Here is a 25,749-nt window from a genome sequence, read left to right on the forward strand (position 1 = left end):
CAGGGTGGCCAAGTCCTGGGTGACTCTAGCCTTGGTTGGTGACAGACGGCTGGGCTGGGCTAGGCTGGGCTGCCCTCTCCTCCTCCGATAATTAATCCCGCACGGGGGCCGCGGGCGATGACAGGGCTGTCTAGCGTGCACTTAAGCATTAAATGACCAATTTCTGTCAGACTAACTTCCCCAGCCTCCCCGTCCCCTCCTCTGCCGCCCACCTCCCGCCTGCACCCCCTCCCTCCGCTCCCTGCACTCTGAGTTTTTCAGCAACTGATGGCTCCTGGTTCATTTCTGTGGAATTAATTGGTCCCTGAATGAATTCTGTTGACAGGGCAATTTATCATGTGTTTGGGCTGACAGTGCGGGTGTCGGGGGGTAGGGGGGGTGGGGAGATGAATGTGGGGGCTGAGATGAAGGGGAGGAGGGGTTCTGGGTTGGGGTGAATATTGACCATGGATTGGAGTCTGAGAGGTGCCAGCCCAAGGGCTTGGGGTGCCATAGAGTACCCCCAATCATGGCTTCATCCTTTGCTACACATCCTCTATCCCACAAGTTTGAGAGAAAACCCTAAATTGGAGAAAACACTCCAAACTTTGTCTGGCGTCTCCCAACCATTCAATCATCTCCAATGGAGCTGCCTTCACTGGGGAAATTTAGCACCACCCTACATTAACCCTCTGAAGGCAGGAATGGGGCCTGGGGCTGTGGGAGAGAATAAGGGAGTGTGTGTGTGTGCATGCATGCACGCACACTGATGCACTCAAGGAGCCAAGGACTGATTAGTCTGGGGGAGTAAGGGGGCTGGTCCCCAGGGAGTTGGGCGCTCAGCCGGCCTGGCTAACAGGGGCCTAAGGGACTGGCTAATTAGGGTATTGGGATGGTTTGGGCAGGCAGGGTTGCAGGGGGAAGCAGGAAATGTTGTTGGCCCCAAATAGCTGCTTCCTTTGTTTCCCTCCCCTTGTACCCTATCCTGTGCCCTCAATGGTCCCCACCATTCTCCTGTCTCAGTGCTTGCAGCCCCTACTCCTAGAGACCTCTGGGCAGACACTGGGAAGAGAGATAGGAGAAGGCAGTCCTAACTCCCAGATGGGAGAGATGGCAACAAATAAATAAATCCATGACTCCTCCTTTTCCAGCTTGAAAAGCCCTCCATCCCCTTCCCCATCTGGATGTACCCACTCCACCTCCACAGAGCTTTCTTGCACTCCTCCTGGCTATGGAGACTACCTGAGAACCTACAGTATACAACTACAGAAGCCTAGAAGGTCAAAGTAGAAAGGCATCTTAGAAGCCGTCTGGTTTTACACATGAGGAAAGTGAGCCACACAGAGAGAGGGGGGCTTGTTGAAGGTCATACAGTGACCTTGTGAGCCAATTTTTGGGTCCTTTCTGCTCTCTACTTGGGGATGCCTCCATACACATATGCTTTCTGTTCCGCCTCTAGGTTGCATATGAGGGCTGGGAATTCCTTGGGGAGTGACTCTTCCATAGGCCTCATCCCATGGCAGTTGAGGCCATGCCTGGGCACTTGAGGATGCCCAGTCACAAAGAGCAGACCATGAGAATGGGCCTGAGGTGCTGCTGGGGGTTCCATCAAGTAGGGAGGCTACAAGGAGGAGGAGGATGTGGATCAAGTGGGGGAGGGGAAAGCAGTGTAATCTTGAGGGGCCTGGATGCTGTGTCCTGAGAGATGGTGCCAGCCAGGGCAAGGGGAGCCAAGGACCTTCCACCAGCTCTCCCTGCTGCTGGCTGGCAACATGCCCCTTCTGCTCTTGCAGACTCCCTTCTGAATTACCAAGGAAGATTCTTCCAAAATTCTTTATCCTCCTCCAGGCTGGCCCCAGTCCTGCCCCTGCCACTCTCAGCAGACAGCAATGGTGTCTCCTGCAAGCTCTCTGAGTGACCCCAGCAGCCCCCATCCCCTCGTGATCTTCCTCTCCCCAGCAGAATTCTCTGGTTCCTCCCCACTCCTCACCCCTATGCCTCCCCGCATTCTTTCAGGCCTCCTTCCGCAGCTCCTCATGGCCATGTCTTAACAGCCTCCCCCCATCCTGCTGGCTCTCACCCTCTGCCTCAGCCAGCAGGCTCGTCCGCATAGCCCTTAGCCTGAAAGAACACTGCCTTGAGCTCACGGACATCATCTCCTGCCTCTCCCTTCCAAATCTTCCAAAAGAATTGTTCATACTTCGCCTCCTTCTACTTCCTCAGGTCTTAGCCACCCCTTTCCCCAGCAGCCCTCCGCCCACGTTCAGAAAGCACCAACTTTCTGATCACCAGGTATCCCCTAGTCACCCAATCCAATGGCCTTTCCCTCAGTCATACAATCGAAAAAAGCAAAATTTGGTTTATTCATTAAAAATTATGCTTATATGTCAAAGGCCTGTTTGTCTCTTTACTTTTTTAAATTTAAACTTTATTTTTCAATAAACTCAAAATTACATTTAAAAAGCACACTCACAGAAATCTTACTCTTACCTGGTCCCCATCCACACAGCTCAAAGACAATCAGTTTTGTTAGACTGTTGTTTATCTTTCCAATGATTATGTATATATAAGGAAATGTGATAAAATTCTTATTTTCCCTCTTTCTTACACAAGAAAGTGTGTCCATTGTTCTGCACTTTGCCTTTTTCTTAAAAGTATAACCTTGTCATGTCTCCAAGTCAGTGTCCTTCCTGAGCTAATCCTTAGTGTGGACCCCGTCATCTCTTGCCTGGACATTGTAGTGGGCTCATACAGGTCTCCCTACATCCACTGTCTCCTCGGATCCCACTGCTCATGCAACGGACAGAGAGCGCCTCTGAAAACGCAGATCTTTTTCACCATTCTCTCTTGCTCAAAAACTTTCCAGGGCTCTCATTGCCTATAGAAAAAAATCCAAAGTTCATATCCTCCAGAACTGTTAAGTCAGAAACTTTTTGGTTGCAATTGGCATTCAACACATTTGGTTAAGTGAAAAAAAAGGAGAATGTATTGGCTTATGACCCTGGAAGTCCAAAAGTGGTCTTGCTTTAGGTCTAGCTGGCTCCAGAGGGGCGAATGATACCAGCAGAGCTCTTTTTCTCTCTCCCTCTCAGCGCCGCGTGTCCCTGCCTGACTGTGAGGGTGACTGCATTCTCAGGCAGGCCCTTTCCACATGGTGGGGGCCGTCCCAAAGGGTCCAAAGATCTCATCATTGCGGCTCACAGTATTCAAAAGAAGAAGAGACCCTTTCTCTTCCAATCCCCAATAACAAGCCATCTGAGAGGACTCTGCACCCAACTTGAGGTCTATGTGCTTTGGACAGGGACATGGGGTCCCCACTGGCCACATGGGGGTCTCAAGCCCACATCTATGGTCAGGAGCTGATGGGGCTCTGTGATTGACAGTCCCACAAGAACTACACAGGATGGTGGAGGGGCAATTTCCCAAAGGAAGGAGGGGTGCACCCTTGATGACCCATAGGGACAATGGTAAGTGCTTTGGGTTGTAAGGAGCAGAGAGTCACCTCAGGTTATGGTAGGAGTTATTCGAGGAGTTCTGTGCTCACGAATCTTACGCTGCGCTGCAGGAGAAGTAGGAAGAGCAACTGCCCTCTCTCGCACCCCCCCGTGAGCCACTCAGCCATCTCTATGGGCCACCCTCCTCTGCCGAGTGTTTAAGGATTCCTACTGTCTCTCTCCCTCTGCTCTGGGCTTCTCTCCCTGCCTCAGCCTCCTGCTTAGTCATGACTTCTTCTTCCTCATCACTCCATTCGTTTCTTTATCATATATTTGTTGAACATCTCCCGTGGGCCAACCCCTGACCCAGGCATTAGGGATAATCTGCGAGCAAAACAGACAAAAACCTGTCCTCGTGGAGCGCACATTCTAATGGGGAGGATGGGATTTAAACCAATAAAATGTAATCTGTCAGGTGGTGGTGAAGAGATTGGAGAGGCAGGGAAGGGAACAGAGAGTGATGGTGGGGTGTGTGCTATTTTAAGTTGATGAGGGAAGGCCTTGTTGATAAGGTAGCATTGGAGCAGAGACCTTAGGGACGTAGGGAGCCGGTCATAGTGCCGTCTAGGGGAAATGAGGTATCAAGTGCAAACGTCTTGAGAAGGCCCGTGCTTGGCGTAACTGAAGCGCTTGGGGTAACTGAAGCACACAGTACAGAGGCCAATGGGCTCAGAGCACAGTGAAGGGGGGAGATAACGGGAGGTGAGTTAGGAGTGGTGGGGGTAGTGGTGGGGGGGCGGACAATCAGAACATGTAGGGCCTTGAAGGTCAGGTTTAGGATTCTGACTTTGACTCTGAGGGAGAAGGGGAGCCACTGGAGGGCTCTGAGTGGAGGAGGGGCGTGATCTGCTTTACATTTTGGAGGATCACTCTGGCTGCTGGGAAGAGACTAGACTGGGGCAGGTGGGAGAAAAATGGAAACAGAAAGACCAATTAGAACTTATTTTGCAAGTCCAGGTGAAGGATCATAGTGGCTTGGACTGGGATGGGAGAGTGCAGATCATGGAAAGTGGTCAAATTCAGGGTCTATTTTAAAGGTAGAGCTGTCTGGTTTGCTGGTGGATCAGATGTGGGATGGGAACGACAGGAGTCAGGGAAGATTTGGGGTTTTGGCTCAAGTGACTGGAAGAATGGAGCTGCCCTTTTCTAAGATAGGAAGACTGGGCAATCCCCTCAGGGCCTCCACTGGGCTTTGCATCTCATGGTTAATGGCCTCATTCTCTTCATACTTCCCAATTCTGTGTCCTAAGAGAGCGGAACTGATGGGCTTGGCTTGGATTTGTGCATGAATCCAATTCTGTACTAGTAACAGTGTCATTGGTACAAATATGGTGTCTATATGGGGAGGAGGGGCTGTGAGAGGGGCAGCTTCCTTAAAGGAGCCATTGTGACAGATATCATCTTGACACTTCCAGCAGTGTGCTGGCTCTCAACTACTTTTAAGCTTCATCCCCTGCCACCTCCCCGACCCCCTCTGTCTCTCCCAGGCATCTGATACTCCAGCCACATTTTGTCTGGTATATTTCCATATCTCCATGTCTTTGCTCCTGCTGTTCCCTCAACCCAGGACACCTTTCTTCATCCGTTTCTAGCTGTCATACTTGGTGCACCTCAGCTGGGTACTCTGTGGGGGTGGGGTGGGGACAGGACTAGCAGAGTCAGATTTAGGTGAGTTCTGGGGGAAAGTGAAGCTGGGAACGGGCCCTATTTGTGTTTGGGCTGGGTAAATGGGGCTGCCGTTAGAACAGGCAAGGTATGGGCAAGGACTATAGAACATGTTTTGGCGGCCCTCAGGCTGATTCCAAGGAGCAATCAGCTCTCCAGGAGGGATACAGCATCAAAGCTCCTGGGCAGAGGTAGTCACTGTAGACAGCGGATGCTTGCTGTCTAATTTGGTATGGAAAAGACCAGAAATAGAATAGAAGGTAAGAAGTTCTGGTGGGACCCAGGTAAGAGGCTCTGGCTCCCCTTTTGATGGATTGAGCAGGGCAGGGCTCCCAGTCTGGGGTACCTGGAGGCAAAGCCAGGCACTGGGGGCCAGGTAGCCTGCAAGATATAATGATGGCAGCATTGACTGGGCCAACCCATGGTCCAGACAACTTCCGGGAACTCACTTGCGGGGCATCAGCAATAGTAAGGAGTTCTGCCATGCTAGGTTTTGACAGGTTCTGAAAAGGATCTCTGAAGTGGGGTGCACATCTTCCAGGGGTGCAAGATAATTCATTTAGATGTGAGATGAGAACATTAGAACTTCTATTTCTATGTATTCCAGTCTCATCCTTTTCCTATTTTATATCTTATAAAATTCATGATATGTTAGTCCAGTAGTACATTTATGAAATTTGTAAATAAGTAAATATACTGGGAGTACATGTTCAGAATTCTTTTTACTGCCAGGGTGTATGATCAATGAAGTTTGAAGACCACTCTTCTAGGAGACTGGTGGTCAAGAGGGGCAGCACCGGGCAGGGTGGAAGGAGGGACTATCATTTGCTAAGATGGGAATAGAGAGGAGACACAGCTGGGGAGGGAGAAGGAAGAACATGGACTTGATGAGGGGCTTGCTGATTTGTTAGGGGGTCCTGCAGTGTCGTGATGGGGGTGAGGCTGGGCAAACAGGCTTGGGGAAAGATAGGCCTCTGGAATCCTGGTGCCAAGAAGGCAACTGGGAGACGCTGCCCCCAGCCAAGGGGAAGGTCACTCCTTAGTTTGCCTCCAGGCCCTGCTTGCAGGCCCCCAGCCATCCCTGGGAGCTCAGAGCTTCAAGAGCCTTTCAAGTGGGAGGAGGCAGAGAAGGAAGCTGAGCTGGGAAGCTTTCCCAGGAGCAGAGAAGGAAAGCATCCAAGGGCAGGGACGAGGTGGAGCTGTGGCCTTTGTGGGAGGGCTGGAGTTGGGAAGTTGCCGAAGGCATGGAGAGGGGATCCTTGTCAAGTATCCCAGGGGCAGCCTGTACAATTCTGACAATCGCTCCCTCCCTTCCCAAAACAAGAACAGAGACACACGGACAGATACACAGATCCTTCACTGCGGACCCAGGCAAAAGAACAATAAGGCACAAGAAGAAACAAACGGTTCTCCTACTTCCGCACCCCCAAACCCATCCAGAGACGTAAAGACCCACGCAAACGAGCAGAAATGGAAGCCACCGACCGACGGGACGTAGGCGTCTGCGCGCCCTCTCCACCACTCCTAGCTGCTGCCCGCCAGGGCCCCGGGACTCCGCAAGACACAGGGGGCGCGCAAGGTCCCTTGAGCAGGCAGGTTCTCCCCGAGTCACCGCGGAGCTAAGCACTGTCCGGGCCCAGAAGTAAATGCGCAGCGAGGAAACTTGTGGCACGGGTCTGCGGTCTCTGTGGTCTCTGCGCGGACTCCGGGGATAAAATTGCTGCAGCGCGGATAAGCGGAGGAAGGAGACAGGACAGTAGACAAACTCCCACCCATAGGGAGAAGGCCTCAGACTGAGAGCCTACACCCTACATCTGGGTGCGGGTGGAGAGGCAGGGCGACCGAATCAGGCTGGTATAGACGCGTAAGTCGAAGTTGTTTGCAAAGCGAAAGCTCCCTGCCCCAAGGGCGGGGGTGGGTGGGGATGGGTGGGGGACGGTGGCTACTGAAAGGTAGGCTCGTGTGGGCTTTTGCCTGCTTCTAGCTGCCGCCAAGAGGGCCTTGGCCAAGGGGTGGGAGGGGGGTCGCAGTGGGGGTATAGTTGGGAGGATCATTGAGGGGGTTCTTTAGGATCAACCAATACGAGGGGAGGCCTGTCCCAGAGACAGGGAGAGACAAACCTGGAGCCATGGGGAGTGACATACAAAATTTTATTATTATTTATTATTATTATTTATTATTATTATTTATTTCTCATGTGCACAAAAGAAAGAAAGAAAAAGAAAAAGAAAAGAATCAAAACGAACCGACGCGCTGAAAGTGGCTAAGGAGACCAGAGCTGTCGAGGGGTCTTTCGAGGATTCGGCTGGGTGCCGGGTCTGGGGCCCCCGCCTGGCCAGCCCCACAAGGACTGGGATGGGCCGGGCCTCGGAGTTCGAACCTTGGCGCCCTCGCCGCCCCGCTCCGGCCACTGGAGCCCGGCTGGGCGCCGGCACTTTCCTTAAACTATTCTCTTTTCTTGTTTTCTTTTTCAAATAAAAAGGCTCGAAGGGGAGAGAGATCTGGGCGAGGACTCCAAGCCTTTTCGGATTTGTTCAAGGATTTTTATTTTTATTTATTTTCACTTTTATTGACTTTGTTTCTGTTATTTCGAGTCGTCACGATCCAGGGTTGAGGAGACATGCAGGGCGCATCGCCGCTACCGAGAGAGCAACTACGGGGCGGGACGGCCCGGCCGCCGGTGGCCCAGGGCCCACGGGGCACGGCCTCGAGGGGGCAAGCCCGGGGGTGGAGCTGCCACCTCTGATCTGGCCTGCGAGGGCGAGGCAGCCGGGGCAGGGCTGGGGGGAGAGGCCGAGGGAGGGACAGAGACAGAGAGACGAGGACGGAGACGGAGACGGAGGGGGAGAGAAGCAGAGAAGAGGGAGAGCTGGAGAGAGGGGAGAGACGCGGAGGAGAGAGATGAGGAGGAGAGAGCGAAAACACGGAATTACAGAGAAACAGCCAACAAAACAGAGGCGAGAGGAGTCCACAGGACCATGTTCGTCATTTTGCATAGAGATTTCTTTTCTTTCGTAATTTTTTTTGTAACATAAAAAATGCCCCCCTCCCCCAGGACGTGCTGTGCTTTAGTGGGCGTGTAGCTGTGTCCCCCCCTCCCCCCCAGCGAGCGGCGACTCTCACAGCACAGACAGCGGGGCGTATCTACAGGCAAGGCGGGCGGGCAGCGGGGACTCTACCGGGCGGGGCGGGGCGGAGGGGGCGGGGTTATATACACGGGGCTTTGCCTTCACACGACACACACCGTCTTTCTACAAAGCAGCAGCCTGTTGGGTTTTTGTTTTGTTTTTCCATTTTGCATCATATTAAATAAATGTAGACTTTTTGCGGTTCTGTTCAGTTCCTGCCAGAGGAGGCGGCCAGGGGCGGACGGGTGGGTGGGGGTGGAGCGGGCAGCCCCCCACTTCCACGCGGCCGCAGCCGGGACGCCAGGTCAGAAACTGCTCCTACCACTGGCAGATCGAGAGTCTGTGCTGGAGGAGGGGACCTCAAGTAACCGCTCCGGGAAGACCAGTGCCCGCGGCCTATGGAAACTGGTCCTGCGGTAGGCAGGCACCGGAGAGCCTCCGATGGGCGGCGAGTTAGGAAGGAGAGATGCAGAGCAGTCGTGGGATGGGAAAAGGACGAGCAGGAGGGGAAACTGGGAGGTCAGCAGACGGAAGAGACGCTGAGCTAGGGGCAAGGCGGGTCTGAGAGTCTGGTCACTAGTAGGAGTGCCTGGGCCTTGGGGAACCGGGCCGTTCAGGTGGAGGAGGGAATAGCCAAGAGCCGGGCTCAGGCGTGTGGGCTGCTGGGGCCTGCGTGCCTTGGGTCCCAAACTTGGAAAGACCTGACGACCCCAAACCCTGTCCCTACAGCCCGGCCGCTTTCCATTCCACCTTCTGGGGCTGTGCACACTCGGGAGGTGGGGGCAGTCCGGCTGGCGCGGGAGTAAGGACTTTTCCCCGATGGTTCTGCAGGAGGCTTTTCCTCCTTCTGTAGAAAATCGTTTTGTTCCTAATTTCCTTCTCCCAGTCCCTCCAGCGAAGCCACCCGGCGCCGGAGCGTCCGAGGCGAGCTGCTCCGGGGCTGGGCCGCGCTGCAGTTCGCGCTGATTGTGTGTCACAGAGACGTGTCCCCCGCACGCAACGGCGGGCCCGGGCAGAGTCCCGCGGTGTGGCCGGTGGGCTCCGGAGCTGGCTCGGGCGAGGCCGAGGCGAACTGGGTCGGGCCTTCCTCGCGGCGCCGCGCAGTCCAGGCAGGTGGGGAGGGGCGGCGGGCGGGGTTGGGGGCGGCGGGCCCGGGCCTGAGGGTCCCGCCCGCGGCTCCACCCGTCCTGTCTGCCTTCGACGGGGTGATGTGAAGGGCTGCAGGGGTCCTGGGATGGGGGTGGGGCTCGGGCGGTGGCCAGGAGGCTCCGCGTCGCGTCGGTCCTCCCTCCCTCCGGGGTGGGTGGTCAGACGGGGACGATGTGGAGGCCGAAGCTGTCGGCCTGAAGCTTGATGTGGTCCCCGCGGTAACTAGTGGCGGTCATAGGCAGCGGCAGCAGCGGCAGGGGCGGAGCCCCGGGGGGCGGCACTATAATAATAAGGGGAACCTGGAAGTTAACACAGGAGAAGAATGGGCTGGGTGAGAGGACAAACAGGAGAACAAAAAAGGAAAGAAAAGCAAAGAAAAGACCTCCCGGGGCTGGGGTCTGGCGAGATCCGGGCAGGGAGACCTTGGCGGGGCTGCGGGGCCAGGCGTCCCCAGGAGAGCCTCATTCATAGGGACCCGATCGGTGACCGCCGTCGCCCAACTGCGGACCTTTCAGAGCGGGGCCGAGATGCGGGCGGCGCAGAGCCTCCCAGCGACCGGGGAGGGAAGCGGCGAGAGGCGCGGGCGTCCTCAAGGGATCCCGGGGCCTCGGTGCTGCACTAACGAGCCTGCCCGGCGTGGCCCCCGAAGGTCGGGTCGCGGGGAGTCGGACCCGGGCCGGGAAAGCAGCACGGCCGAGCTGGCCGGCGGGCGGACGCGCTGAGCCGCCGGCCAGCCAGGTGGCGTACTCACTTAGTAAGGCGGGGTTGCTGAATCTCCAAGCCTCGTTGTAGGCCGTGTACTGGGGGTGGCTGTACGGGTTGCCGGAGAACTCGCTCCCTGCGGGCGGGTGGAGGAGTGGGGATCAGACACGCGCAACGCCGGGGCGGACCCGACGTGCCCAGCTAGCGGCCTCCCCTGGGTCCGAGGTGCAGGTGCGGCGGGCGGGGCAGTGCGCACTGTGGGCGTGCGGGCCAGGCGGAGGCAGAGCAGCCTACCAGGTCCGCCTGGGGAGAGCCCGTGGTGGTGGTGGGGGGTGCAGAAGCACCGACGCGCCTCGCACACGGGCGTGGAGGGGCCAGCCGGGCCGTGCTGGCCCGGGGCTCTCCCGCGGAGGCGCTCCAGGCCACCCAGGAAGGGTTTGTTCCGGGTCCGGGCGCTCCTATCCCGCTGCGTTGGGGGCCAGGACCTTTTTAGTGGAGACTCTGGTTCTAGGAGCCATAGCCCCACGGGGTGGCAGCAGGGGAGAGTGGCGAAGAAAGGCCCTCGGGACACTTTGTCCCAGAAAGTCCTAAGAATGGCATCTCAGCACGGTGCCAATGCAAGGGATGGGGGCTATGCTGGGAAACACCACCCTCCCGCCTTTCCCTCCAGAGATTCGATACATGGGTCACGCAGCAGGGGAGGGAGGAGGCGGGAAGCAGGTGCACTGCCCGCCGGTCCGCAAGCGGTGAGCGGAGGGCCCCGTGGGCTGGGAGACGTCGGAAGCTGCTTCCCTCCCTCCGCGGGAGAAAGGCCAGGCCTCCGGGTTTCCCCCTCGCCCTTTCTCCTGTGTGATGACCCCAGACTGTTTACAGTGATCCCTAACCGCGGGTTAAGTAGAGGAGAAGGGGGCCCCTCTCGGAGAGGGAGCTGGGGTGGGGGTGGGAGATGCAGCCACTGGAAAGCCTGTTTATTGACGAGGAGGGAAAGCATGCGTGCAGCAGGATAATGAGCTTCTGAGCTCAACTGTGACCAAGAGGAACTGAGCTATCTCCTTCCCCATCGCTAATGAAACAAGTGTAATTTCCTCATCAGCACTAGATTCTGTTTAACGACTCCCCCCTTGCCACCATGAGCTCTGTGCAGCTCCCCACATCCCCACCTCCTTGCAGACTTCCCCCACCTCCCTCACCCCCACCTCGCTAAGACCTTCTCCAGCCTCCACCTACTCATGCTAGGACCTTCCCGGAAGAATCTCCTTGCCCTCAACACTTCTACTCCCTCATCCCAAATCTGGGCAGGAATCCCCCCACACCTCCCAGCTTTCCTTACCCAGTTCCTCTAACTCCCTTCAGTCCCGATTCTACACCATCCTGCAGCAGTCTCCCCCTTTGCCATACCCCGCCCCAGCCTGCTTACCCAGGGCTATCCCTGGATGGTGGGTCCAGTTACCCTCTTCGATCCATCACCCCTCCCATGAGAGTTGAGATTTAGGGAATGGGCACACAAGAGGGCAGCCAGCGGTAGTGTGTTGCAGGCCCAGTCTCAACCTTCTTAAGACAAGAGTTTTTGGTGTTTGTGCAAATAGGAGCTTCAACTCTGTTTGGCTTCAAGCCCAGCTCCCAATCTGGAGTGAGGGGTTGGGGAGAGCCCAACCTCCAGCTGCAGTCACCAGACCCTAAATACTGCCTCTGCCTCTCTGACCCATACAGCCCAAACCCACCTCCTCTCAGACAGGGGATGGGTCAGAGCCCCCAGGAGCAATGAGGGCCCGGGTTCCTCTGAGATGTGGGGGTGCTCTAGCTTGTCTCTCTGAAGCCAAAGTCTCTGGTTCCTGCCACAGCCCGCCCTCTCTTCCTTTTTCCTTAGGGACTAGCTCCCTCCTCTCCCTGGTGTGGGGTCAGTTCTTGACACTAGTCTTTCCTCTGGGTTGATGTGGAGCAGGGTGGCTTTGTCTGAATGACTGACATGCCCCTAGAAATGGTTCTTGGCTCCAAGTTTCCATGGAAACCAGGGCAGGCTCTTCCAAGCAGTGTCAGCTGGCTGGGGGTGGGCTGGGGCACTGAGGGCAGAACTGAGGCTGAGTGCTCCCTGGGCACAGGCTTGGGTGGGTGGGCACTGGGGTGGGGGCCATGACATGCAGTAGGGTGCACACAAGGGGGCATTTCTGCAAGCTCCCGCCCGGGGTTGCTCAAGAGAGAGGGTGAGGGATCCACTGCAGCCCCAGGGAGAGAAAGGGATAGAAGGGCAGTGGTTTGGGGGAGGGGATATTGGGTCTCCCCCACCCCCAGCCTCAGACTACAGACCACTCAGCAGCTCACCCACAATTTAGTAACCCCCACCTAAGTTAGGCAGCTGCAGCATTGTCACCTACCAGGCACCATTCCTGCCAGGGTTGAGGTGGGGTAGCTTCCCTGGCCAGTGGGGGGCACGTGAGGGGGATAACCAGGCAGAGTGGTGCTCGCCATGTCACGACCTGGAAAAACACAAAGGGGAAGGGGTGAGGCCTGGAAGAGAGGGACCTGCCTCTACTCACACCAGGGTACCCCATGGAAAGGAAACTCTCGGAAAAGAAAGAGCTGTGTGCAGACATGTGGGGGTACATCTGACTGAGCAGGTCCACGTGTGCCTTTACATGTGGCTAAGCTTGTTACCTAAATGTTTGTCCTATGATCAGCTGAGTGTATGCACCTCTGCTCTGTGTAGCTCTGTGTCTCTGTGCATTTGTGTGTGTGTGTGTTTGCCTTTGCTTATGTCTCTCTGTAGCCCAAACCCAGCTGGAGAAGGGAGGGCAATGACCTGGTTTTACTCCTCCTTCCCAGCAAGATATTCGGCTGTGGTCTCTCCAGTAGCCAAAAGGACCTTCATCATCATGCTCACCTCTCCCCTCTCTAACACCTAACTTTCCTTCATGCTTGGAGGACACCCCACCGCCACTCACACAGGGCTGATGGGTATTCCTTGTCCTCTCCAAGTGGAGCTGCAGGTGCTGGGCCTGGCAGGTGTGGAGAGCAGGGGACCAGCCAGTAGGCTATTTTGCTGTTAGTGTTTATGGCATTTAAATGATAGAAAACCATCCCTGAAGCGAATCAAGAGCTTTGAGCCAACAGTGCAAGTAGATCAGATCAAGTTCCAATGAGCAAAACCTGTTCCCCCAACCAGCTGCTGGACTTCTGTCCCTGGAGGCCTCTAGCTAGAGTCTGGAGCGTGGGAGACAGGGCTTTCCTTAGCAGTGTCTTGGAGTGAAGGCAGAGCAAGTCAATATTAGGGAGATACCCATGGTCCACAGACATCACCTCTGGAGCACAGCTGCACCTGAGCGACCTCCCTTCCTTGCCTGCCCCCTCCATCACCATGAAGGGGTCACCACCTCCTTTTGCAGTTTAGTATGCTCCAATCTCTAATGACAATAATTTACCCTCTCCCCTCTCCCACACTCCCATGCCCTAGAGACTACTTTATCCTCTCCTTGGTCTCCCGGCTCCCATTTATCTCCTCCAGATTCACCTTATCCTCCTCTTCAGCCAGTACCTCTCCCACTCTAGTGCCTCTGTCCAGCCCTGGAAGGCAAGTTGTGGCTGGAGGAAGTCATAGAAGGAAGCATGTCCTGGCAAATTCACTTGCTTTTCGTCAGTTGCCCTAGTCCTCATCCTGCCGATGGCTATTCCAAAGTGCCTCTCTCTCCTTGCCACTCTGCCCTCGAAGGCGAACTTACCCCCTACTTTTCTGAGACCTGTGAGTTTGCTCACTCCTACCTTAAAGCATCTGAGTGAGTCATCCCTCCCTAAGTAGACAGAGATACACCTTAGGTGTTTCCAGCTTCCCGCTGTACATTCTCATTAGCTGTCCCACTGTCACCTCAAACCTGACAGGAATAAAAGCAGACTCTTCTTCCCTCTCGAAGGGACCCTCTGAAGACCATCTGACCAAATACTTTGGGATCCTTCTTGTTATAGCCTTTTTCCTCCCCCTCTATATGAGTCAGTCACCAAGTGTTGTCAATTCTCCTCTGCAACGTCTGTTATATCTTGCAGTCTCCATTTCCTCCACCACCTCTTTAGCTCAGTTCCTGAGCACCTGTCCTTTGTTTGCCACAACATTTTTTTTACTTATATTCCCTGCTTCACATCCTTCCCCCCTGGTCTATCCCAAATGTGGATGCTGGGCTAGTCCTCGTGAAACATTGCTTTCATCAAACCACTTCCCTTGTAAAAGCTGTCATTGATTTTCTGTATCTACAGTTTGAATCTAAACCCTGCCAGGCTTCCAAAACCTCCCAGGTACTCTCCCCACCCAACTTTCTTAGCTCTCATTCTCACCCCTCTTTGTTTAGTTTGGCTGTTTTCACTGGCTTGTGTGCTGTGAAACCTCTGTACTTTTGTGGTATCGTTTTCTTCTTCTTCATAGTTTCCCTCTCCTTCCAGCACAAGCCTTAAAATCCCTGCTCACCAAGGAGCTTTCTCTCTTCTGAACTTCATAGTGGCCGTGCTCCATGGTTTACTATGTCATTATGTTTCGTAATGCATCAGCCCTGTTGTTTCACATTATGGCTTGCTTCCTCAAACAGATCATAAACAAACTGAGGCAGGGTCCTGTCTTCTGCTCTGTCTTGCAGAGTTGAGAACGTGGTAGGTGCTCAATAAATCCTTGTTGATTAATTCTCTATCACTCTATTTCACTTATAGCCAATTCCAGGTGAGTTATATTGTTTTCTATATGTTTCATTTATGTTGGTCTCCTATGAAGAGGTAAAGGCTGGGACAAAATGTAAATGTTGGAATCTGATTTTTCTCTAAAAATGGTTTGCACAGTGGATTGTGAATTTTTATAGGATTATGAAAGATTTACAGTGAGGGACTCGTGTATCGTGACTCAGCTTTATCATACAATAGAATGATCTTCCTCTATATCTATCTAATATGGTTAATATCTTACATTTCCTAAAACTCAAGAACAAACAACAGAGTAGAACTCTCAGACAAGAGATCACGTCAGACTCCTAGAGAGATAGAAGGAAGAATTTGTGTTTGCTTTGTTGTGGGTTTTCTTTCATTGACACTTCTGTTGTCAATAAAAGGTACACTTCTCCTGACCATCTCTCAGCGGAGTGGACCTGAAGTAGGCAAGGACAGCAACATCTATCAGTCCCTAGAGAGATTAATAATATGGCATTTACTGGTCAAAAAAGGCCCAAGACAGAGGAGAGTAGGGAAGAGGCAGAGGTTTTGAAATCAGAAAGATGCAGAAACCCAATTCTTCCTGGTCCTGTGCTCTTAACATCTACAAAGCAGCCAGAAAAGAAGTATACGCTTCTTAATAAACAGGAATTTCAATGCATCTGAATTCTGATTTTCAGCTGCATGGTTCCTCCAACCTGTCACACATGAATTCCTTGTAATCTAAGGTTTTGTCACACAATCCCTACCCAGCTTCAGGAGAGAGGAAGAAAGGCTAGATGACTAGACAGGTGTTTCCAGCTAACCTCGCAGCACCCCTATTGCAATCTTTATTTCTATGGGCTTTTTCTCTTGTGAAATGGTAAGGCCAACTTCCACCATATAGAAACTTTTGCATGCTGAAAGGTACCCACTGAACTGTTGATTGAAAGGCACGTTTCCAAGTTCTATTTAAAAAACTGAATCTGGGAAGTGCTATGCAGACGTTTTTAAAATGTGAGAGAAGAGGCCGGTGATGAGGAAGAGCGCGGGATCCTGCTGTTCTATGTACAGCTGTGCTTCTGCTGCTACAGATTCTGTAATATCATCATCACCACAAAGAGGCACCCATTCAGGACCCCTGAGCCAACAAAGGTGCAAGCCACTGCATACAGAACACTCTCAATCGCTTCATTAGCACACAGGTGACACCTGAAGAGCAGGAAAAAATTGACCAAACCCTTGCTAGAGCTATATATTCTTCTGGAACACCATTGTCAATAATGGAAAACACATTCTGCAGGAAGTTTTCAAATTACTAAGACTGTCATACCATTTGCCCAGCAGCATTCTTTGAGCAAGCCTCTTTGAGTGAGAAAATATGAATGGGTAATGGCATCTGTGCAAGGAAGACCCGACAGAGCGCTGGGCCTTGCATTACTACAGACGTATCAACAAATGGGAGCGGAGACAAACTCTAAAACTGTAAGACAGCACAGCCAGGTCCTTAAAACAAACAAGCAAAAGCACAGAAAGAGGAGAAAACAGCTACACGGCAGAATACATCAGTTATAAAATATGTGTCATCCAACAGAAGACAGGAAGCAGTAAAGTATTTGCTTTGCTCACTGACAATGCCAGTAACATGAAAACAGCACCAAGAGTCACAAATGGATAAAACCCCACAGATTACAAGAGGATGGGCATTTCATGTTGGATATTGCTTCTTAAAATTACAAAGTTTTAAAGATAGAAGAGCTCTTGAGATGATCAGTCTAACTTCTTTGTTTTAAAGTTGAGAAAATGGAGGCACAGAGGCATAATGACTTTCCCATGGCTACACAGCTAGTAAATGATAAAGCCGAAGTCTGAAGCTATGTCTGTACCACACTGCCTTTTAATGATAACATGCAGCCAGATACTCCCCAAAAGAGTCAAAGAAAAGGCAAAGAAGTCATCCCACAAGCGAAATCTCATATCGTCACTCCTGTTATTAAGCTGAGGCAAGAGAAACAGGACACAAAGAGTAAAATACTGACACGGAAAGTCTGTAGTAAAACTCCAGGGGTGGAGTATTAATCTCCTTTGAGAGTTTTCTAAAAAACAAAGAGGCTTTTCAAGAAACAGTAGTAGTTGAGAATCTTAAAGTACCCAGAAGTGTTACAAGCACTGTACTTGATGAGGATGTCTTCTCAGTTCAACTGCAGAAGTCCCTGAAGATTCTAAAGCCAATTTCTGCAGCAATCACTGCATCTGAATCAGACAGTGCACTTTTGTCAGACATTCCTTACCAAATGGGCCAGATCAAATCAACCGTTCTGGAGAATCTAAGTGTAGTTCCTCTTACAAGTACAGAGAGAAGCAAAGGGAAAGACTTTATTAAGAAATTAGAAAAATTTCAGTCATCAGATAATTTATGCTGTTTTGTCAGGTCTAAGATTCAAGGGCAGAGCTGTGTCTTTACTTGCACCTGGACTAGCAAGCATGCATTGAGCGCCCACTAGATGCTAGGCACTATCCTAAATATTCTCTGTGTATTATCTCATCGAATCCTCATATCAACCTATGATGTTGATCTGTCTTTAATTTTCATTTTATAGGTGAGAAACCAAAACTCAGGGGGGCTAAGTATTATGTCCAAGATTTCACAGCTAGTAGATGGCAGATCTTGGACTACAGACAAGTGGTATACTTGGGAATTGATCCTAGAATGACATTCTCAAATGTTGTAGACCCAGAAAATAGGTATTTGGTCCAGGAAAGTAACCTGGGCCTATGCTCAGTGAATCCTTCCTATAACAGAACATCTCATTGCTTCTTGTTTCCTGCATATTTCAGATTCTTCCATTTTCTACAGCAAGGGTTTTACATTGGGGTTCACTTATCCTGTAGGACTCCATAGATACACTTCAGGGAGTCCATATAAAGCTATACATAAAATGTTATAGGTATACATATATAATATCTAGATGGCTTTTATCATATTCTCAAAAGTATTCATGACTCAAAGATTAATAAGCATTGTTTATAAGACCAAAAGAACCTCTGTTCTTTGGCATAAGAAAGATATTGATTTATTTGAAACTGTGTGAACTGTCCCCGTAAAGAAGATCACACAAAGAACAGCAAAATAACATATGAAGGAGCAGAGGAGATTATCCCATGTCAAGGAAAATGTCAGCCTTGGGAAGACCAAGGAAATAATAAGAAGGAAGGAGCCAAGAAGCAGGACTACTCTGAGTGATGGCTCAGACAATGAGACTTATTAGACATAGATGTATACAGCAAAAGTTATATTCAATGAGTTTAGAGATGCTTTTCCTCGGCATCCTTCTCTGAAAATGAGCACTTTTGCTATCTACTTGACACTGCGGAGGACCCTAAGGTAGGAAAACATAACTCTTGTTTTACTATCCTCTCTTCAAGTTTTGTCTGCTTCTCATGAGGTGGTGAAAATGAAGACATTAGATTGCTTCAAGGTTGGCAGTCTGTGCCTGCATTTGATGCAAGCATTTGTAATACTTCCAAGAATACACAGTTATTAAATTTGTAATTACTGCCTAAATATACTGTACATTTATATTTACTATACCAATTATGATCATTTTATGACCAATCCAAGTTATACATAATGCACTAAAGTAACAAATTTTAAATCTATAACAGATGCTTTAAAAGGAGAGGGAAAGAGTTTTCTACGTATTTCATTTTGTTTCTTATTTCCCAGGTTTACAACTCTTCCCAAAGGTTTCTCCTCTTGGCCAGGGGTACCTATGTGAGGGCCCCCAGCCCTAGGCACTGTCTTGGCCCCACAGCTCCTCACGCTGAGGCTTGCCTGCTCTGGGTTCCAGCAGAGGGGGCTGTGCTGCAGCTCCGGGTAGCTGCTCTTCTAGCTGATCTTACTTCCCGCTGACAGCTGGACCTCTAGTCCCTGGAGTGTCCTAGGCAGGGATGCTGCCCAGATCTGTGTGGGCTCAGTGAGGACTGCATCTCACCAGCCAACCAGCTGGACACAACCAGTCATGCTCTTCCCACCCCTTCTCCTCCCAGCTCACTGCCCACATCTGGGCTGTGGTAACCTGCTGGCCTAGGGCCCCACAAGAGGAGGCTTCCGTCTAACACAGCTGGACCATGGATGGAGCTGCAGCCTCAGGATCCTGGGCTAAGGCTAGGGAGAGTTGGGAAGAATCACATTTTCAAAGAGCTGAAAGGGAACTTGGCTATCTTCTAATCCTGCTCTCTCATTTTATAGAGGAGGAAACTGAGGCTCAGAGAGAGGGGAAGACACCCTAGCCCTCCCCTCCTCTCACTTCTCCTTGCTGCCTTCTCTGGCTCTATTAGCAAACTGCAAATGAAGGCTGGAGTTGGGCAGGGGCTGGCACTCCAGAGGCCGGGCCCAGGCTCACTGATGGGCTCCCAGCAAGAGAGCCCCTCGTGCTGGGTGGGCAGAGGTTAAGCCTGTTTGCACAGTCTCCCAAGACTCCAGCTCTCCCGGTTCCTCTCTGGCTTTATTTTGTTCTCTGAGAGCACTGAATTGTCAGCTCTAATCCTTCCGAAAGCGCAGCGTTTTTCAGGCGCTCTGTGTAAGTGAAACCCTAATCCCAAGGAAAACGGCCACTTAAGCTGCTGGAGCATTAGGCTGCTTCCCCAGCCTGCCCCGGGATTTCCTCCCTCCCTGCCTGCCAGCCCAGCACCACCCGCCACCCGCCACCCGGGAGGAGAGAGGATTCCAGGCTGAAGGCGGCAAAGCCCTCTCAGAAGTAACAATTGTAGCAGGGTTTGCCTCCCAAAGCTCAGAGTTGAAAAAGTGCTGGCTTGTTTGTCCTGAGGCTACAGCTAATAGTGGGGGAAGGAAGGATTCTGATCACTCTGGGGAGGGAGTGGGGGGGTCTTCCTGTTACTTTGGGGGGTGGCTAGCTCTCTGGGGGAAACAGGCTTTAAGGTCTTGCCTAGATGGCTTTGAGGCCATCAGGACATTTCTGAGCCCTTGGTCCCAATACATACCTGTAACGTTCACTGAGACACCACTATTGAAGATTCCTGGTCATTCAGAAAAGGTTGGATTGATTGACTTTATTTAGCCAATATCTTCTTCTTAGAAAGTGCAAAATAATGGAGGAAACAAACTTACTGCCGGGGATCCCCCTTTTGGAGAATTCTCCTTTGGGACACCCCAAGCATCTCTAAACATCTCCAGCAGCTGAAAGGTTGCCGATGACCTAGCTAATCATGACAGCAATGTCCAATGATTCCTGCTAGGCAGCCCTCTATCAGCCTGAGTTGGCTACTATACACACTTGAAATAAAGATCATTGATTTCTTGAAAATATTTTGATTCAAATTCAAACTGGCTTCTCTCTCTGATTTCTAAATAAATTAGTGAGACCGTGGTGTGGAAGACCAAGCACAGTCCATTTGGCGTGCTCAGGCTTTGGGTCTCATGGACGGAGGGAAGAGATGAAGAGAGGAGCCAAGAGGAAGCCCCAAGGTAATGGGCCAAATTTGAGCTCAGCTTAGAAGACCATGGAACTAAATCTTTGCTAAGATGCCCGGGAACCCTTCCTATCTTCTTCATCCTCCCCATGTCGCTCCTCCCCTCTCTAGTTCCATTAGCAGCCCAACGTGCTTCTGCCCAAGGCATCCTGCGGGAGAGGGCAGTTGATTGCAATTGGGATGGCTGCTGGGCACAGACATGGACGTGGGATTGAGGCTGGAAACTGGGGTGGTACAGCTTTTATTCTGCTCAAATTTGGCCTGACTCTCCCAGTCCTAGAGTGGATTAATACCCCTTCTTTTCAATATCCATCCCCTCTAGAGGTGGACTGGATAAAGGAGGACAGGAAGGAGTCCTGATCTGCTGACTCCCTCTGATGCAGGTCCAGGGCACCGGTATTATCTGTCAATGTCTCATTGCTATGGAAATGCCCCCATAATTAAATCAGAGCTGAGGCTGGGGGTTGGAGGTCCTTGGGGATGTGGCTGGAGGCCTCAGGGATGTTTGGAGGAGGCTAGCTTCTTACTGTTGGGCCTTCTCAGCCTAGATGAAGAGTCTAGGGCCCGTGGGTGCTGAGGAGGGGCCCTGTGGCTCAGTTTGGCCTCCATAGTAAAGGGCTCTGACTTGCTGCCCTGTCAAAGTTGCCCTAGTCCTCTCCTTTCAAGGTTGGAGAGGAACTCTGATGTCTGTGTCCTAAATTCCTCTAGCTAATCAGGGGTTTTGAGCCGACAGACAAGGCTAGGAGGCTCCCAGCCTCCTTCAGAAACATTTCTCAGCCTTTATTGCCCTCTCCTCCCCCAGAGGGGCTGGCCAAGGGCTAAGCTGTTTGTTTTATGGAGGGAAATGCTGTCGCATTGGAAGAGGGTTGTTAACTACAGGAAAGAGGCAGTTTCTGGAGGTCCTCAGGACTCCCTGAGTGGTAGGAGGAGGGATTCCCAGGGTCCACACCTCCATCTGCTAAAAGGCCACTTCGCTGATCATCGCAGATGTGGACAAGGAGTCTGAGCCTCCAAGAGTTCACAACTCTTTCTCAGAAGCTGAGCCCACACTGCCCTCACGGGCCCCCAGGATGCCGGGGGCCAGCCTCTGCTTTTTAGCTTTGAACTTTGCCTTACTGGCCTCCCCCACCTCTGTTCAAATTTGCCAGCTTCCAGGAGACCAGCATCTTCTGCTGGCTCTCCTCGCCTTGGGCACTTCTCTCTTGGGCAGCATCCACATTTCTTCCTGGATCTTAGCTGTAGATTCCCTCAGAGCTGCAGTCTCTAGGCAGCAAGAGAAGTTTCTCCCAAGCTCTTGAATAAAAACCACCATCCCCCTTCGTCCCCAGGGTGGGGCAGCTAACAAGGCTCTTTTTTCACCAGGGAGGATGTAGTGTCCTTGTCCCTGGCTCTCTAACATTCAGACATTTTTCCAAAGAAAAGGGAAGATCCTCTGCTGAGACTCCCAGTCTGGGAGCTTGGATAAGCAGAGAACAGGCTCTCCTTTCAGGGCTGCCCGAGGCTCAGCTCTTTCCATGGCTCCTGGACCCCAAAACAATAAGCTATAGGTGTGGTCTTCAGTCTTTGTTCTTTTTGATTTCCATTATCTGATGATTTGCTGAACGGTGGTGGGAAAGGGGATGGGATCAGATTTGTCACAAACACAAAACACACTTTTCTTTGATCTTTTTTAGAATATTAAACACGCTTATTTTGTAGTTGCTTTTGGAGTGTTCTATGATCTCTAGTTCTTGGGGGTGTTAATTGTCCTATTTATTGCTTCTGCTAACTCTCCCTCGTGATAGTCCGTATTCACATGATGTGTGTAATTTTTATAGTGAGCTCATCTTCAGCGGTGGATTTTTTTTTCTGTGGGAGTCCCATGTGCCCTGGATTGTACAATGTCTCTACAGAGAAGGTTTGCCCTTCTTCCTGCTGGGGTTTCTGAGTGGCTTACTATCCTGGACAAATTTTTACGTAAGTTCTTGGCTGGGATTTCCTGCCATATATTCATGGTATAAATTAAGGCTCTGAACCAGGGTCAGGTTTGGGATCTCCATTTCTCATGGAGACATTTTTTCCCTCACTAGCCTCCCTGGGCCATTGGGATGAGTTGGTGTGTTTCCCTTTATGGGTCGTGTAGTCCTGCTCTGTTCCTGGCTTTATGTAGGGTAATACTCAGTTCTAGCTTCCTGCTTCTCTTGGGCTCAAGGTCATGTCTCTAGACTGATGTGTTACAACCCCAGCCTCCCCCATTAGGGTCCACCTTCAGCGTGATGCTAGCAGTCTCACATGTGGCTCTGACTTTGAGTTTCCCTCTATTTCTGGCACCAGAGAGTGAGGTTTGGTTGTGTCTTAACAATTCTTGTTGTTATATTTTATCCAGCTGTGTATTGGTGAGTTCAGCCTGCCTTGTTTCTGGACATCAATCTCATTCCTCCATTACTTCTCTGGGACTCAAATGAAGGTGGCGAGAACTACACTTGCACAAAGCTCTCCCAGCGCTTGGGGGTGATGCCCGCTAGAGGCCAGTGTAGCTCCCTTGGTGCAGCAGCTCTGGGGACCGGTGTAGTCCTCACCTTCTAGAGAGAACATGGAGAGCCTCTGCACAACCCCTGACTGCCTCCAGCACCGTCTTGCTCCATTTGGCCTCCAGGGTAGGGAATCTCACCTTCAGGGTGGACTTTCACCAGGCCAAGGGACTCTCTAAATGCCCAGAAGCATCTCCAAGTGACTTTGGGAGTCCTGAAACTAGTACTCATATTCTCCTCCCAGATCAACATTACTGCCAGTGTCCCTCGTGCTCCTGTATGGCTGCAGACCTGGACAGGCACAGGAAGGGAGGGGTCAAGGTGAGGAGGTCATGGGGAAGAGGATCTTTTCTAAAGTGATGGGAGACAGGAAGGAATAAAGGCACCAGCACACAGTTGGAGCCAGAGTCCTCACTGAAGAGGCCCTGACCCAGAGATCCCTGGGACTTCCGAGGGCTTGATGGTGGCCCGCCGTGGGCTACTTTGGAAGGATAAGAAGTTGGTAGAAGGTACCAGCCACAGCAGTCAACCTGAGGAAGCCTGGCCCAAAGTACCCCCAACCCACTCTCTCATCTAGCTGGTCCCTTTTTCCTTATCACTTAGGGGAGACTCGGCTCTGTTCCAGACCAGCAGCCTAGAGCAGTGGGCTGGAGAGAAGAGATGCCGCTGAGCTAGAGCAGCCCAGCGGCGGAAGGGAAAGTGGGTGATAAATTTAAATAACCAGCTTGACTTGGCAGCTTGCTGAGTTGTGATGCAGTGAAATTAAAATCTCGGCAGAACTTGCAAACACTACCCAGAAAAATCAGTCTCTCTCCTTGGTTCCATGATGGAAGGTGGGGAGGGGAGGCTATCGGGCCAAGCCCCAGCCTCTGGCAGCCACCCTTGCTTGCAATGTGATTAGCTGTGTCCTGGCCCACTGGGCCCCACTCTCCCCTCCACACAATAGTCCAGGCTCCTCTCTCCTCTCAGTCCTGACCTTGTGGAACAGCTGTATCAAGTGGCTGGTGAAGTTTGAAATCAGCCTCCAGCGCCAGGAGGTGGCAGGAATATCAATAAGGTCGGCTCTTTAGGTTGGGCTGGGACATTCCTGGGCCAGTTTCCTCAGGACTCATCCCTGAAGCTTTGCAGCCTCAGCTTCCTGTCCCCCAGGGAAGAAGATGAGCTGGGTGCCTGAGACGTGGGGGGTCAGGAGGGCTCCTTAAACACTTTGGTGCACCCAAGCCAGGCCGTGGGCACAGGATGACCTCCCTGCTCTCTCGCTGTGAGCACACACCTGGCCAGAATCATCTACGCGAAAGGGCCTCCCCTCTGCTTCTTCCACCAAAGCCCTTCATATTCTCCAACAAAATAAACTTTTTAAGAATCTTTGAGGGGAATTTCTACAAATACACCCAAAGCCTCTCCCATATCCCAGCCATGCTTGGAGCCCAGTTTGCACAGATGCCAACATCTTTCTAGAAAAACTCACCCAAAGCCCACCTCTCTCATTTCTGCTCTCCTTGCATCACTGCTCACTGCTACCCAGAAAGTCCTGGCCCAAAAGCCAACACGCTGGACCCACTTCTGAGATGGCCCATGAAGTTTCTGGGCACTGCCCCATTTCTCACCTTGACAGTACCTCCAGCAAATTCTGTTTGTCCCCATAATAAACACATCATGAATCATTCATCTTTAATAGATTATGCAAATTAGGAGGACATAAAATCAACAAAGATCAATAACTGCAGCCGTTTAATTGCCAGCAAAAACATTTTAAGAATGAGCATAATCTGCAGCCCTTTCTCGGGTAATAGAACCATTAATCCAAACACTGGATCTTGGCCTAAGTGTAGAAAAATCCGTCCCTGCCCCCGCCCCCTCCCACCTCCCCTCCCCCACCTCTCCACACACTTCTCTCTTTTTTGGTAATTTCCAGTTTCTGAGCGAGTTTCCCCGTCATTACCACTGGTGAACAGCTCCGAATGTTAATGGTTCTGCTTTTGTTACTCCTCGCTTGATTGAAATGTCGCATACAGATTGAGATGTTAGTGCTAACTTGCCACCTGGGAATGTCAAGCTGGGTCTGAAATGAACTTTTCTCACACTTGGATCCAGATGGATCAGCCGGAGATGTTCCCAGGCTGAGCTGGGACCGTTCCAGGGCCATGGGGGGGAGGCGGGCGGGGGATGCTCAAGGTGGAGGCCCTTTTCTGCACCAGCCCCAGTTCTCCTGCAGCAGGAACCCTACTCCGAAGAGCCATCTCTCCACCCCAGGAAAGCCCTGCCTTCTGGCCTGTGGCCCGGGGCACGGGAAGCACAGCTGGGCATAGAGAAATGTCTCCTGGGCTCTCTTTCGCCAGCTGCCTGGGGTGGGCGACCTTTAAGAAGTGACAGCTACTGCTCTCAGCATATCAGGAAGAAGGCAGCAGGCCTGGCCTGGGCCATCTCTCTGCCTTTGGTCAGAATACCCAGCAGCTCAAAGGGCTTCCTAGTTGGGCTAAGGAGGACTCATTCATGCCAGGGGCCAGTTGATAATAGACTATGTCCTGACCCGGTGAACCCGGCTAAAGTTGTCACTCCCAAAAGCCCCGTCCAATTCTCCAGCACTGCTAGAATGCAGCCTCTGATTGCCTAGCCAAGACCTCAACTCTGTCCAGGCTGGAAATAGTTGTACCAGGACACCTTTTAAGGGAACCTGGGACAACTAACAACAAGGCCCCTGTTGGAGGCTGGGTGGCGCATCTCAGGCCTGAGTCATGCTCAGATCAGCTCAAAGTCAGACCCAGGGCCCTATCCTACAGCGGGGCCATGCCTGCTCCCTGTCTTTGCCATTGGCTGTGATGCCGGCTGCTTGCAGCCCTGCTGCCAGGTCCCCAGGCTGCCTCCACTCGCCTTACTCGGCAGGTAACGCCTCAGTGTCTCCCAATCCCCACCAAGACCCTTCTCAATCATTCTGTCTCCCAAGGAACAAACGGCACATTGGCTTTAGTGACTCCA

At 51.9% G+C, this 25,749-nt stretch overlaps 1 protein-coding gene across 7 annotated transcripts in view; it reads right to left on the bottom strand.

The window, feature by feature from the left end:
- Positions 1–7,271: 7,271 nt before the first annotated feature.
- Positions 7,272–25,749, bottom strand: part of PAX2 (paired box 2) — a 91,938-nt gene continuing 73,460 nt past the window's right edge. For 4 of the 7 annotated variants that reach the window (XM_023640878.2, XM_023640858.2, XM_023640874.2 and 1 more), the window contains 3 exons: positions 12,490–12,591; positions 10,167–10,253; positions 7,272–9,714 (listed from right to left, as the gene is read on the bottom strand). In XM_023640878.2, coding sequence (XP_023496646.1) covers positions 9,638–9,714; positions 10,167–10,253; positions 12,490–12,591 — 266 coding nt within the window. In that variant the 3' untranslated portion in view covers positions 7,272–9,637. The remainder of the gene's footprint in view (positions 9,715–10,166; positions 10,254–12,489; positions 12,592–25,749) is intronic. The other 3 variants (XM_023640850.2, XM_023640863.2, XM_023640845.2) reach the window with 1 other exon arrangement.

This window comes from Equus caballus, chromosome 1 (assembly GCF_041296265.1).
Source record: "Equus caballus isolate H_3958 breed thoroughbred chromosome 1, TB-T2T, whole genome shotgun sequence".
Lineage (NCBI taxonomy): Eukaryota > Metazoa > Chordata > Mammalia > Perissodactyla > Equidae > Equus > Equus caballus.